The sequence below is a fragment of the Sceloporus occidentalis genome, unplaced genomic scaffold, assembly GCF_023333645.1.
Source record: "Sceloporus occidentalis isolate IW3139 unplaced genomic scaffold, rSceOcc1.0.p SCAF_9, whole genome shotgun sequence".
Lineage (NCBI taxonomy): Eukaryota > Metazoa > Chordata > Lepidosauria > Squamata > Phrynosomatidae > Sceloporus > Sceloporus occidentalis.
In genome coordinates this window covers 40,450,685-40,465,038 of record NW_028316989.1, presented here as the reverse complement: position 1 = coordinate 40,465,038, position 14,354 = coordinate 40,450,685, and the positions used below count along the sequence as shown (strand labels likewise).

The following is a 14,354-nucleotide window of genomic DNA, read 5'->3' as shown; positions in this document are numbered from 1 at the left end:
GTCTGCCCGAGGAAGAGCCGTGGCCAGAAGCCAGGGAGGCCTCTTCTCTCTCTCTCCCTCCATGTTTCTCCTCCTTCCTCAGGAACAACGGCGGCGGAGGAGGAGGAGGAAGAGGGAAATGGCCAGAGACTAGCAGCCAAAGCCCGGCCAGAGGCGGCTACATTTGTTTCCCTCCTGGCAACCTCAGGAAGCAAGGAAGGAAGGAGGGAAGGAAAGAAGGAGGGAAGGAAGGAAGGAAAGGAGGAGGGAGGGAAAGGGGGAAAGAGGGAGGGGGTGTCTGCCTGCCCCCCACCAGCAGCCCCTTTCGCCTTGCCTGGCTCCGACTTTGGTGGGCTGCTGCGAGGGGCGAGTGGGAGTCCAGGGCCTCCCCTTCCCTTCCCTTCCCTTCCCTCCCTCTTTTGCAGGCGCACCCTCCCTCCCCCTGACACCCTCCCACTCCCACCGGCTCCCCTCTTCTTCTCCAGGGCCTTCTTCCTTTCCCTTCCCCGGGCTCCTCCACCTTTTCCTCTTCTCCCTTCTTTGGGGGCTTTTGGGAGGCGAGCAATAGCATCTTCTTCCTGCCCTCCCTCCCTTCCCTTCCCTTCCCTTCTTCTTCTTGAGGGAGCCCTCTCTCTCTCTCTCTCTCTCTCTCGGGGGTCCAAGGGAGGCCTGGCCGCCGCGGGGCTGGGGGTTGCTTCGGACTCGGAGCGGGCGGCGGGGCGGGGAGCAGCAGGAGCAGGAGGAGGGCCAGGAGGAGAAGAAGGAGGCGAAGGCGGCGAAGAGGAGCCCATGGCGCGCCCCAGGCCCCGAGAGTACAAAGCCGGAGACCTGGTCTTCGCCAAAATGAAGGGCTACCCGCACTGGCCCGCCCGGGTGAGTAGAGAGACAGAGAGCAGGCGGCGAAAGCAGCAGCCAAGGCAGGGGCCAAGGAGGGCCAGGGCCCGCAGCCCCAGGCCGAAGGGGCTCCCTGGCCTCGGGGGTTTTCTGCCAGAGGGGGCTCTCTGAACGACCATTGGGGGGCTCTTTTGGACCCTTCCCCAGCCCTCGCCCCTTCACTCCCCTTCCTCCTCTCCATTTGTTTTCAGGAGGAGAAAGATGGTGGGCGAAAGCCAGTCTTCTTAGGGCGGGGGGCGGGGCAGGAAAGGGGCTTCGTCTTGAGAATGGATCGGGACCCCTCTTCTTCCTGCTCCCCCCCATTTCTTCCCTCCCTCCCCAGAGAAAGGCACCCCGCCCCCTTCTTCCAAGGCAGAAAGGGAGGAAGGGAGGCATGGAGGGGGCTGGGAAGGGCAAGCTGGACCTGAGGGATGAAGCCCAAGGGGCAAAAGGGGCCCAAGGGAGGGAGCTAAGCTGGAGGAGGGCATCTCTTCCAGAGCTGCAGGCCCCTGCGCTTGGCAGCAAGGAGAGCCAGGGCCTTCACAGCTCTCCAGCAGCGCTTGACCACTCCACTCAGCCCTCGCCAAGCGGTTTACAAGGTGGAAGGCACATAGAAACACAGAGAGAGAGAGAGAGAGAGCAATGGCATTCACGTTTCTGTACTGCTTCCTAGCGAGGCTGACAAGGTGTAAGGCAGGTACCCCCAACATGCTGGGTAGTCATAGATGATACAGATAGATCCATGGATGGATGGATAGCAGTGGCATTGACTTTTCTATACTGCTTCATACTGAACGCAGCCCTCTCTAAGCGGTTTACAAGGTGGAAGGCGAATTGATAGATTGCAATGGCATTGGCATTTCTATGTTGCTTCATAGCGAGGTTTACAATGTGTAAGGCAGTTGCCCCCAACATGCTGAGTATTCATAGATAGATAGATAGATAGATAGATAGATAGATAGATAGATAAGATAGATCTATTGTGGGCCTTGGGTCCCAACTTGGGAGAAAGGCAGGATAAAAATAAAAGATAGATAGATAGATAGATAGATAGATAGATAGATAGATGATAGCAATGGTATTTACATTTCTATACAGCTTCATACTGAATTCAGCACTAAGCGGTTTACAATGTGTAAGGCAATTGCCCCCAACATGCTGGGTATTCATAGATAGATAGAAACATACATAGATAGATACATACAGTACATAGCAATGGCATTTACATTTCTGCACTGCTTAATACTGAATTCAGCACTCTCTTAACTGGTTTACAATGTGTAAGGCAATTGACCCCAGCATGCTGGGTACTTATAGATACATGATAGATACATTTCTATACCGTTTCATAGTGAACTCAGCACTCCCTAAGCAGTTTACAATGTGTGAGCCAATTGCCCCCAAGATAGCAATGCCTTTTACATTTCTATACTGCTTCATTCTGTAAAGTACTCAGCACTCTCTAAGCAGTTTACAATGTGTAAGGCAATTGCCCCCAACATGCTAGGTATTCATAGAAAGGTGACTGATGGATGGATGCATTGATTGATTGATAGATAGATAGAAGATAGATAGTGATGCCATTTACATTTCTATACTGCTTCATACTGAACTCAGCACTCTCTAAGTGGTTTACAATGTGTGAGCCAATTGCCCCCAGCCCAGATCCCAACATGCTGGGTACTCATAGATAGATGATAGATTGATACATGGATACATAGATACATAGATAGCAATGGCACTTACATTTTTATATAGCACTCTAAGCAGTTTACAATCTGTAAGCCAGTTGCCCCCATTAAGTTGGGGACTCATTTGACCAACCTAGGAAAGGATGGAAGGATTGGAGCCCCTAAGTAAGTGGGGCCCCAGAGGGCCGCGCAGCAACCCACACAGGGCTGATCTTGGAAGCTAAGCAAGGTCACCCCTGGTTGGTACTTGGGTGGGAAACCCCCAGGGGAGACCAGGTGGTGTAGGCTGGATTTACTGGCAGAGCCGCCTGGGAGCCTTCCTTGCCAAAGTAAACCATGTAAAAAATGCATGGGGTCGCCATAAGTCAATGGGCACATACTCTCTTACACACACAGCATGGAAATCAGGCACACATTACCCGGTTCTGGCTGTGCTTCAGTTAGAAGCAAGGATGCTGGTTGCCCACCTTCCCTTTTGTGATGCCCTTTCCTTTGATGGTTTGAAAGGGTCTGTGATAAGAAATGATTTGATATTAGAGCTAGGCTTTGTGCTATTCATGAAGACCACTGCTATACACACATACACAGTGTGTGTGTGTGTGTGTACATGCACCTCCTGCATCACATGAACCCTTGTTTGTGATGCATTGGAAGCTGGTTTTATTATTTCCTGCCTTGAGCTTAATGTCGGTTTCTTTCCTTCATGTAAATGAGGGAAAGTAGAGGCTGTGGGGTTGCCAACTTTTCAGCTAGTCCTGATAGCTGTACCTTTTAATATCTAGCAATCCAGGATGTGAAAAGTGATGCTGCAGATCATGCTGCAGTTAGAGATGCAAAAGAAGCCTAGGCAGATGTGTGTGTGTGTGTGTGTGTGTTTGGCCAATTGATTGAAATGTGTTCAGATGTGCTTGTCTGATCACTGAGTGCAAGGGGAAATCACTGAATAGCTGCATATTTGGAACGCAGTGTACACAACATGGGCTCACAATATACAGTGCTAATAATGAAACCACATCTCCACTCAGTATCCACATAAAATTTCACAGCAATGGAGAGTCCATTTTTATTTCCTCAGACCTACCTTTCTCCCAAAGCTGATTTTTTTTTTATTTCAGGGGAGTTGCGCCTGTAAAAAGATGAGTCAAAATTGATGATATGTTATTATTTGGAGGGGGGGGGGAGGAACTGGAGCATCATCCACCCAATTGCAAAGCCTTTTGTTGAAACAGCAGGGTACATCCTTGCTGTGCGTTGCAAATAGGGAGAGAGAAAAGACATATCCCATATTCCATAATTTCATCACACTGCCCAGTCCTTCATCCCCAGATGTTAAGCAATAGAAGAAGCCCATGTGGCATAAATACGATCCAGATGTAGAAAGATTTCTATTGAGAGGTGGGATCATAGCTCAGTGACTGAGCATGTTCTTTGCATTGCAAGTGATTGGAAAGATATAGTATTTCTTTGCCTAAAACAGTCCCAGGCAGGGGAGAACAGGAGTGTGGGCAAGCTGTGACTCCCAGATGTTGTACTCCAGCTCCCATAATCTCTCAACATTAGCTAAGTAGGCTAAGGCTGAGGAGAACTGCAATCCAAAAACATCTGGACTGTATCCAAGCTTTCTGTCCCACAAGTTGATAAGTGAGTCACAGAGACACATCATCTACCTGATATAAGACTGTGTCCTGTGTGCTGTCTGGGTTTTGTTGCATCACACATACACACTGCGTCCATCCACACTGCAGAAATAATCCAGTTTGACACTGCTTTAACTGCCATGGCTCAGTGCTGTGGAATTCTGGGAATGGTAGGTGGTTGCGGCACCAGAGCTTGGTGCCACAACCAACTACCATTCCCAGACATCCATAGCATTGAGCCATGGCCATTAAAGGGGTATCAAACTGGATTATTGCTGCAGTGTGGATACAGCCACTGATTAGATGCCTTGCATATGTGGACACAAGGGCTACCTGGATTCATTGCTCTCCATTTTTCACCTAAAATATCTCAAACCAATTCATCTGTAGAATAGGGGAAATAGAAACGTGGCCATTTATGTATATTCTCTCCAGACAGTAACTCTACACATCCTTTTTGCTATATATTTTGGAAGGCTTCTCAATTCATAGGGAGATGTGTTGCCTTCAATAAGTTAAACACGGATTGAATACAATCCACTCTTAAAACCCAAAGTATGGAACCCATCAAAGGTCCTGTGAAAAATATTGTTTAGTAGTTTGCTATCTGAAGCATTGACCATGCTTGATGCTACTGAAAAGAGGTGAGCCTCTACAGGTATTATATATCCAATCATCTTTGACCTTTAGTTATGCTAGCTAGAACTGATGGCAGCTTGACTCTGAAAGTATATGAAAAGCTAAAATTTATCCACTACTCTAATATAGAGAATAAGGGAAAATCCCACTTTGATTTAAGGTCAGGAGGACTGACTTCTTGCAGATCATATTGTAGTTTAAAGTCGACATACACAGACAGAATCCATCATGCAGTATTCCCTGTAACTTCTAATTTAGTCATTTTTTAAACAAGGTTATTTGTTCACAGGAGGTCAGAAAATCTGATTTAGACATTTAAACAACATTTGAGTTCAGTCCTGCTAATAATCTAGAGTGCATATAATCAGCCCAAACTGGTTTCTTTTAGTCTCATTGAATTCAAGGAAAGAAACAATGATCCTATGCCTAGGTTATACCTTACCCCCCCCCCCAAGACCTCTCCAAGACTGATATAAGTGTACATGACTTATTGTTGCTGATGTAAAAAATTAAAAGTAATGCTTCCCAAATGGTGGGGTGAAACTACCTAAATTCCAATGATGCTGGCAGAAAGATAAAATGATTTTGCCCCCAAATTAGGGTATCACCAAGGGAGCTCTGAGCAAACAAAACAATTGCCTGTGTGCATCTTCTTCATTAAATATATCATAAAGTATAGAAACTATAAATGTCTCCAAGGTATTGAACTCGGGACTCTCCAAAACTTGCAAAACCCCAGTTCCCAGTACTCATAGCTAGCATGATTAGTGGCTAGAGACTCAAGTTGCAGCCCAACAACATGTAGAAGGGCACAGTTTCCACAAACCTGATCTTCTCTGAAGCTCCATCTCAGTTCTGATAGTTTCTATTTTTCTCATTTTGGCAACTTCTTATGTCAATCTCCAGTTTGGAGATCTTCAGGTAGTTCTCCCTAGGTCCTTCTTTGATTTCCAGAAATATCAGCAAGTAAGTCAAATGTATTCTTTATGAACAGCATTCATTACAAAACCAGGCCCTATTTAGAGCACAAGGCAGATAAGTGCTGCATTAAAAACACCCATCAGATGAATATAACCATTCACTAGGATGAAAATGACCAAAGGGTTGTTATCTAGAACAGGAAATAATTCCGATATCCCTTTGTACTAAGGGAAATGGGAATGAAAACTTGCCTAACAGCCTTCCAGATCTTTAAGAAACTGCTGAAACTAGTCACTGTTAGACCTCAGTTATTGTTAGTGTGATAAATAATGTGTAATGTGCAAAAACACAAACAAACCAACAAACCAAACTGGAATGTAAGTTGAAGGTGTCTCATATATCTGCAGCATTTGTTATCATAGTATTCAGAGAGATATCTGAGAGCCAATTGTGTTGATAAGAGCTAGTGTGCTCTAGTGGTTAGAGTATTGGATCTGAAAGAGACAAGTTCTAATCTCCACTGAGCCTTGAAACACACTGCCTGGTTTTGGGTCTATCACTCTCTCTCAGGTTGGGGACAGATGCTTTGAACTCAGTGGAGAAAAGGCAGAGTACACATGGAATTGACTGATAAAACTGTAGTAGTGAAAAATCACCTTGTTATAGTGAATTCGACAGAGGCAGTGCAGCCTAATGTATATTGGAGGAAAATTGGGATATAAAACATATAAAGGTCATAGGAATCATGCTAGTTTTACTTAAGTAGCTGTGGTTGAAGGGCACAACCTGACAATCTTGCTCTCAGGACCCAGAAATGTTTGCAGGGGAACCAGTTTGGAACCTCTACCAATACAGAGAAGACTAAATTTAGATCTTGGCTGAAGGTAGAAAAGCCCTGGCGTGGAACATAGTGTTATTTCAGAAATGTAGAACATTTATTTTCTTTCATATAGGATTGCATGTGTGTGTAGGATGGGATTGTGGTATGTATGCGATCCCTTGTTGCAAGTTTTCATTGGGCTCAGAAACATGCCTTGTTTATTGATGTTAAATGAGTTGAGGGATGGTTGTAACTATTGTGATGGGAAGAAGTTGGACTATCAATGTATTTTTTAAAGAGAAGCCGTTTTTTATCTTACTGTTCCTCCAAGTAAAAATCCAACAGTGATACCTTTATTGGCCAACCAAAATGCACAATATAATTGTTGGAAGTCGAAGGCTTTCATGGCCGGCATCCATATTTTTTGTGGGTTTTTCGGGCTATGTGGCCATGTTTTAGAAGGGTTTCTTCCTGATGTTTCGTCAGCATCTGTGGCTGGCATCTTCAGATGCTGGCGAAACGTCAGGAAGAAACCCTTCTAGAACATGGACACATAGCCCGAAAAACCCACAAAAAAACAATTGTTGGAAGCTTTAGAAGCTTGCAACAAGTTTATTGTGCATTTCAGTTGGCCAGTAAAGGTATCACTGGTGGATTTTTGTTTGTATTTGTTAAATGGCCAACACAGCTACCCCTCAATGTTTCCTCCAAGTAAGTTACAGTAAGCCTGCCTTAGCCTAAAGTAGTGCATTCCAAACTTTCTGATGTGGGAAACCAGCACTTCTTTTTCCCCACTGTGCCAGGACCATATATGTGCCCATTGGTTACAATTGTATCTTTCTTTGCCAAAAATTCACAGGGGAATAGCAGCTGGTGGTTCATGGGTTGGTGCTGGTCCATCAACCACCACTTTTGGCAACACTGGCATAAAGAACATTAAATAACTTGGAGTTATTCGTAGGAAAAAGGACCATGTCTGGAATGTTATCCCCTCAACAGTCCTCTGAGCCTAGGCCCAAGACTTCATGGCTTAGCAGAAGCTTTTTATTTCAGCCTTTGAATGATACATGGTTTGTGGACTAAATATACTCATAAGCAAGCTGGAAATGGACCTAGATGTTGATGTGACTCCATTGTTCGGTTTGAATTATTTTTCTACAATGCAGCTGCCCTTGTTTGACATATACATTTATCTTGTATAGTAATACGTTGTATTATATTGCACTGCATTGTACCGTGTGATATTTTGCTAGATTGTATTGCCTGTAGGCTTCAGCTGGTCTATGTCCTTTGTGTTAGCTGCCCTTGTTTCTTATATTGTTTTACATTGTTTTGTATTATTCTATATTGTATTCTGTGGTTTGATATCAGTTGTATTGCATTGCCTATATGCTTTTGTTGTTTTATCTCCTTCATGGGTCTCACAGTAATATTTATTATCATATTCTTGGGGTTTCCCCCCCTGTTTTGAGTCTCCCCCTCCCCTTTTCTGGTTCCCAATTGGTGCTTTGATGGTTTTGAGACCCTCCCTTGTTTCCAGTTGAGTAAGGATTTGAACATTGGTCTCTTCAGACCCACTTCAACATTTTTACCTGCACTTCATCACCCTGTGTCGTCTGTCTATATGTACGTGCCAGTCAACTTATGGTGACCCTTTGAATTTCATAGGGTTTATTTAGGCAAGGAATACCCAGACGTGGTTTTGCCAGTTCCTTCCTCTGAAATGTAGCCAACAGCACCTGGTATGCATTGGTGGTCTTATATTCAAGTACTAACCAGGGCTGACCCTGTCTAGAGTCTTCAGGCCTGCTTTCACAACACCTTTAACTTCATTTTGCAAATAATCTCGGGAAAGTCACTAGCCCACACAATTGTTATTGGCCCACTTTCTCACACATATGCTGTTGTTTGTTGCTTTGGCACATTTACCGCTTCGGGGTGGGGTGGGGGAGGAAAGCCCAAATGCTTGCATAGTTTACAAAATTCTTGCTGCCTGGCTGACAGAATGCAATACTTGGTAGAGCTACTGCGAGAACTAGCATGATGTACAGGTTTGAGTGTTGGACTATGACTTTGGAGACCAGGGTTCGATTCCCTGCTTGGCCATGAAACTCACTGGGTAACCTTGGGAATGTCACACGCTCTCAGTCTCAGGGGCAAGCAATGGCAAACCTACTCTGAATAAATCTTGCCAAGAAAACCCCATGGCAGGTTCAGTTTATGGTCACTATAAATCCAAAATTACTTGAAGGCACACAACAACAAAACTGTCAGCAGGCTCTCTGCAAATCTGCAAAAGCCTGAACAATTGTTACTTCCTTCATGTTTTTTGGAAAGAACGCCATGTCTGGAATTGAGCAATATGTCTTCATCTAGGTCACTAGGAATGCTTCCAGTCTAGGGTCTAATCTGCACTGCAGTAATAATCCAGTTTGACACCACTTTAACTATCACTGCTCAATGCTGTGGAATTCTTGGATTATAGTTTCGTATGATATTTAGCCTTCTGTATCAGAGAGCTGTGGTGCCACAACAAAGTACAAATCCTAAAAATTCCAAAGAGGAGCCATGGCAGTTAAAGTGATGTCAAACTGCATTAGTTCTGCAGTGCAGATTAGACCTTAATCTGTGTTGTGAATACTGGCAATGAATATGAGAACGTAGCTAATCTTTAATTCAAATTACAGTCTTGTCAGTGTATAATTTACTTTTGAGGAACAGGCTTGTGGAGAAGAAGATAATGCAAAAAGGAGGAGTAGAGAGGGAGGGAGGAAGGGAGGGAGAGTTAAATCAGTTTAAGTGTAATTTCTGGGAAAACATGGCCTTAAGCGGTATAGTACAATCCAGAAAAGGGTATTTTTGCTGCTATTTAAGACTTCAGCAGGAATAAGGAACTTGCTACACCTTAGACCACGGTCCTGAAAGACGCAACTTAAATTTACCCAATGAAAGAAGATGAGCCACAAACTGTCAACTTTCATAATGATAAGCTTATTAGATTTTTTTTAAAAAATGCTAACAAACTGACTGTTTCATGTTGCTACTACCTAAATTTTATCTGGTGTTACCTTGATCCTTACCTCAGAGTACATGAGTCTTCCTGTCTTCCTCATCCCTCCTTTTTTTTCACCCGAGGAATCGTACAGCGGTACCTGAAAATGTTTCCCATTTTCACATCCTTTTTAAATTTCAGGAATCTTAACAATAAGCATCTCCTCTTCTCTCACCTTTTTCTCCGCCTCAGATATCTAGCAACACTGCCTCAGAATGCCCTTTCCTTTCTTTTTTTTAGATGAATTGTACCCGTTGTTCCTGGTTTTGTACATAGTACTCTAAAAGGGGTCCATGGGTAGTATCCTCTTCTCCCATGTTTTGCTTTCATCTGCTTATGACTCTTACCAGTAGTCCCCTCCTGTTTCTCTCTTCTTTTTTAACCTCAGGAATCTTAGCATTATCCTCAGTGAGCCCTCTCCAATTTGCTAGTCCTTTAAAAAAGATTTCCTGGTTACTTTTGTCAGACCCCCCTCCCCTTTTTTTGTTGTTCTTTCTTTCTTTCTTTCTTGGTTTTAGGATGTCCTTTATCTGGAATTTCAACTTCAAACTTATGACTGCAGCTTTGATGACAATAAAAAATACTGTCAAATTTTTAGATGTCTATCACAATTTCTGGGTGGCTGACCGCTGTTGTCGTTTTCTCCTTTCTACCAAGCTGCCTATTTTGAATTTAGACTTGAGCAACACTGACAAATTTTGAGGTGTGTACCGGATGCTATAGGCTATATTTCAGAGGGAGGAACTGGCAAAACCACCTCTGAGTATACCCCCTGAGGACAGGATCAGAATTCAAAATGACCTTAACAAATTACAAAGCTGGGCCAAAACTAATAAAATGAATTTCAACAGGGAGAAATATAGCATAGTACACTTGGGCAGTAAAAATGAAATAGGATGGGTGACACCTGGCTTGATGGCAGTACATGCAAAAGGGAACTAGGAGTCTTAGTGGACAACAGGCTGAACATGAGTCAGCAATGTGATGCAGCAAGTAAGAAAGCCAGTGCAATCCTAGGCTGCATTAATAGACTATAATGACTAGATTGAAGAAAGTAATAGTTCCACTCTATTCTGCTTTGGACAGACTTCATTGGAAATATTGTGTCAGGTTCTGGTCACCACAATTCAAGAAGGGTTTGACAAGCTGGAGCATGTCCAGAGGAGGGCAATGTTAGCCCTCTTCCACACATGACAGCTATCTTTAAATATCTGAAAGGATATCACAGAGTAGATAGTGTAGGTTGTTTTCTGCTGCCCCAGACACTAGCGGCTCAATCCAAAGGGTGCTCCTCTTCATCATGGAGAGAAGTGACCAGTGGAGGGTTCTGTCCTGGGACCAATGCTATTCAATATCTTTATCAGTAACTTGGATGAAAGAATAGAGGGCATGCTTAAAAAATTTGCAGATGACACCAAATTAGGAGGAGTAGCTAATACCCCAGAGGACAGGATCAAAATTCAAAATGGCCTTAATAGATTAGAAAGATGGGCCAAAACAAAAATGAAATTCAACAGGGAGAAAAAATGAAAAGCACAGATATACGATGGGGGGCACCTGGATTAATGAGACTACGTGTGAAAGGCATCTAGGAGTCCTAGTAGACCACAAATTGAACATGAATCATTGTGATGTGGCAGTTTAAAAGGCCAATGCAATTTTAGGTTGCAGCAATATAGTGTCCAGATCAAGGGAAGTAATAGTGCCACTCTATTCTGCTTTGGTCAGGCCCCACCTGGAATACTGTGTCCAGTTCTGGGCACCACAATTCAAAAAGGATGTGGAGAAACTGGAGTGTCTTCAGAGGAGGGCCACCAGAGTGGTGAAGGGTCTGGAAACCAAGCCTTATGAGGAAAGACTTAGGGAGCTAGGTATGTGTAGCCTGGAAAAGAGATGGTTAAAAGGTGATATACTAGCCCTGTTTAAGTATTTGAAGGGGTGTCACATTGTGGATGGAGCAAGCTTGTTTTCTGTTGCCCCAGAGACTAGAACACGTAACAATGGATGCAAGGTACAAAAAAAAAAAAAAAAAAAAAAGAGATTCCATCTCAATATTAGGAAGAACCTCCTGACAGTAAGAGCTGTTCGACAGTGGAACACACCCCCTAGGAGTGTGATGGAGTCTCCTTCTTTGGAGGTCTTTAAGTAGAAGCTGGATGGCCATCTGTCGGGGGTTCTTTGATTGTGAGTTCCTGCATGGCACATGTTGGACTGGATTGCCCTTGTGGTCTCTTCGAACTCTATAATACTATGACCCCCTCTTGGTGTTCTCTTCGCCGTGTTCAACATCCCCCACTGCCTCAGTTGTTCCCCATAAGATTTGGTTTCCAGTGCTTTGATCATCTTAGTTCTGCTTCTCTGGACAAGCTCCTCCTTGTCCATAGTCTACTTCAACTGTGGTATCCAGAACTGAACAATAAGGTGAACCTATCACTGGGTTTTCGTGGCATATGTCCATAAGGGGGTTGCTTTTGTCTTCCTCTGAGGATGAGAAAATGTTACTTCCCCAAGATCATCCAGTGGGTTTCCATGGCTAAGTGGAGATTCAAACCCTGGTCTCCCGAGTCATGTTCAAACCACTACTACACTGTCTCTATATGCTGGCTTTTCACATGTACTGCTTTAAAATTATGGAATCACCATTGAAAGCACTTGCAGTTAGTTTTCCAAAGCCTGCTAGAATAGAGAAATCCTCCCTTCCTAACAGAAATACAGCAAGGAGAGAACCAATCTAGCCTTCCTTGGCAGGGAATTCCAGAACCTGAAAGCAGCTAGTGATAAAAACAGCTCTCTTGTGTTTCCAACTCAGCATTGTGGCTGTGAAGATGGCAGGACCAAGATCTCCCCTAAAGATGTTGGACTAATATGGGAAGATAAGAGTACTGTACTTCAGATCTTCTGGACCCAAGCTGTATAACACTTTATGAGTCATAACCAGCACTTTTAATCAGGGCTGAGAAGTTGGTACACCGAACCTTTGACTCAGACTCCAACTCCTATTCTTCTGTATTTCTGATGTCTGAGTGTAACTCCTTCATCAATGGCAAATGTATATTAATTGACTATAAGAAGTTCTTCCTAATGTTGAGGTGGAATCTCTTTTTGTGTAGTTTGAATTCATTTCTTTGTATCCTAGTCTCTGGAGCAGCAGAAAACAAATATTTCTGGGTTGAATCCAAATGCGTAGGGAAAGCAACAGCAAGTAGGGGCTTACCTCTTTCTTGCTGTTATTGCCTTCCAGAAATAGAAAAATAAATTATGCAGGGTTTAAGCTTCTTATGCTTTGAAGATGTCAGGAAAGGTAGGGTTCTTCATTGTATAGAGAGTCTGCACAAGTTGGGAGAAGCTCTATGCTTCAGAGGTTACCTCTCCAATTTGTGAAAGATAATGGGGATTTAGTTATTTGTTTGTTTAAATTATATCGCAATTTTCTTCAAGTTTGGCTTATGTAATTTAAAACAAAATAACTAAACAGTATATGGTACAAAAGGATGTTGAGAGGGTTTGGGAAGCAATGATAACAGTTGCTGTTGTGATCTCCCCAAACCCATGTTGAATCTAGACATAGAATGCTTGAATAGGGTTTTAGTATATGTCTAAATAATTGTGTGGGTGTCTGTAGGATTCCAGATGTTGTTGGTCTACAGCTCTTCTCACTATGGTCTCCACTGACTAGGACTGATTGTACTTGCAGCCCAACAGTATCTAAAGGGCCATGTGTTACCCAATGGTGTTCTGAATAATAGGTGCTGGGGACAAATTACAAAAGAAGGTTGCTGTATCCATGCCCTTCTTTCAGACTGCCTCAAGGCTTGGTAAGAGAATTTTGGACTATGGCCCTTCATTCTTATCCAGCTGGGCTCTTCTTACATTCTTAAAATGATATGATCCATGACATCCGGCTTGAAGTCTCAGCTCAGCCAAGCACTAGGTGTCAGGTGTAGCTATTATTTGCCATCATGACCTCCAAGATCTCTGGTCATCAACTTCCCTACTCAAGACCATGGCTTCCTTGACTGAGTCAATTTGGAATGGAGTCTTCCTGTTTTCCTGCTGGCTTCTCCCTTCCTAAGCATGATTATATTTTTTTCTAGTGAATCATGTCTTCTCAAGACATATCCAAAGTACAACAGTATCACTTTAGTCATCTTGAGCTCTAGAGAAAGAGGCCTGATTTGCGGTAGGATCCATTGATTTCTCTTGGTACCAGACCACTGTATCCATAGCCCTCTTCTCCAGCACCACATTTCAAATTAGTTGATTTTCTTCTGTTCATCTGTCTTCACTGCCCAGATTTCATATCCATACAGAGAAGTAGGAAATACTTGTTAGGATACCTTAGGGCTACAACTCCCATCATCATCCCTAGATTGGGCATGGCAGTTGGCAAGATCCTGAGCCAGCATGACTATTGACAGTGCTGGCGGGGGTTATTGAGATTGTAGTACACATTTAGTGGGCATTGGATTAGGGGAAACTGGTGAAAAGTATTCTAAGATAGGCAAATCAATACTTAGATTGGCATAAGGCAAATTACTATATGTTCTTCAGCCACAATCTAATATTAGTGACATAATAAAATCCCATTGAAATCAACATCTCTTAAGACCATACAGCTCTTTTCTATAGCTGGGTCTATAGCTGCAAGCTTAGACCAGTAGTTTTCAACCTCTGGCTCTTTGGGTGTTTTGGACTCCAAATCTCAGAAGCTCCAGCCACCAAGGCCAATTGTCAGGAAATCT

The 14,354-nt window shown here is 43.5% G+C and overlaps 1 protein-coding gene across 1 annotated transcript in view; it reads left to right on the top strand.

Annotated features, from left to right (window-relative positions):
• Positions 1–634: 634 nt before the first annotated feature.
• Positions 635–14,354, top strand: part of HDGFL3 (HDGF like 3) — a 47,454-nt gene continuing 33,734 nt past the window's right edge. Inside the window, exon 1 of the mRNA XM_089539034.1 lies at positions 635–852. Within this exon, the coding sequence (XP_089395160.1) occupies positions 769–852 (84 nt within the window). The 5' untranslated portion in view covers positions 635–768. The remainder of the gene's footprint in view (positions 853–14,354) is intronic.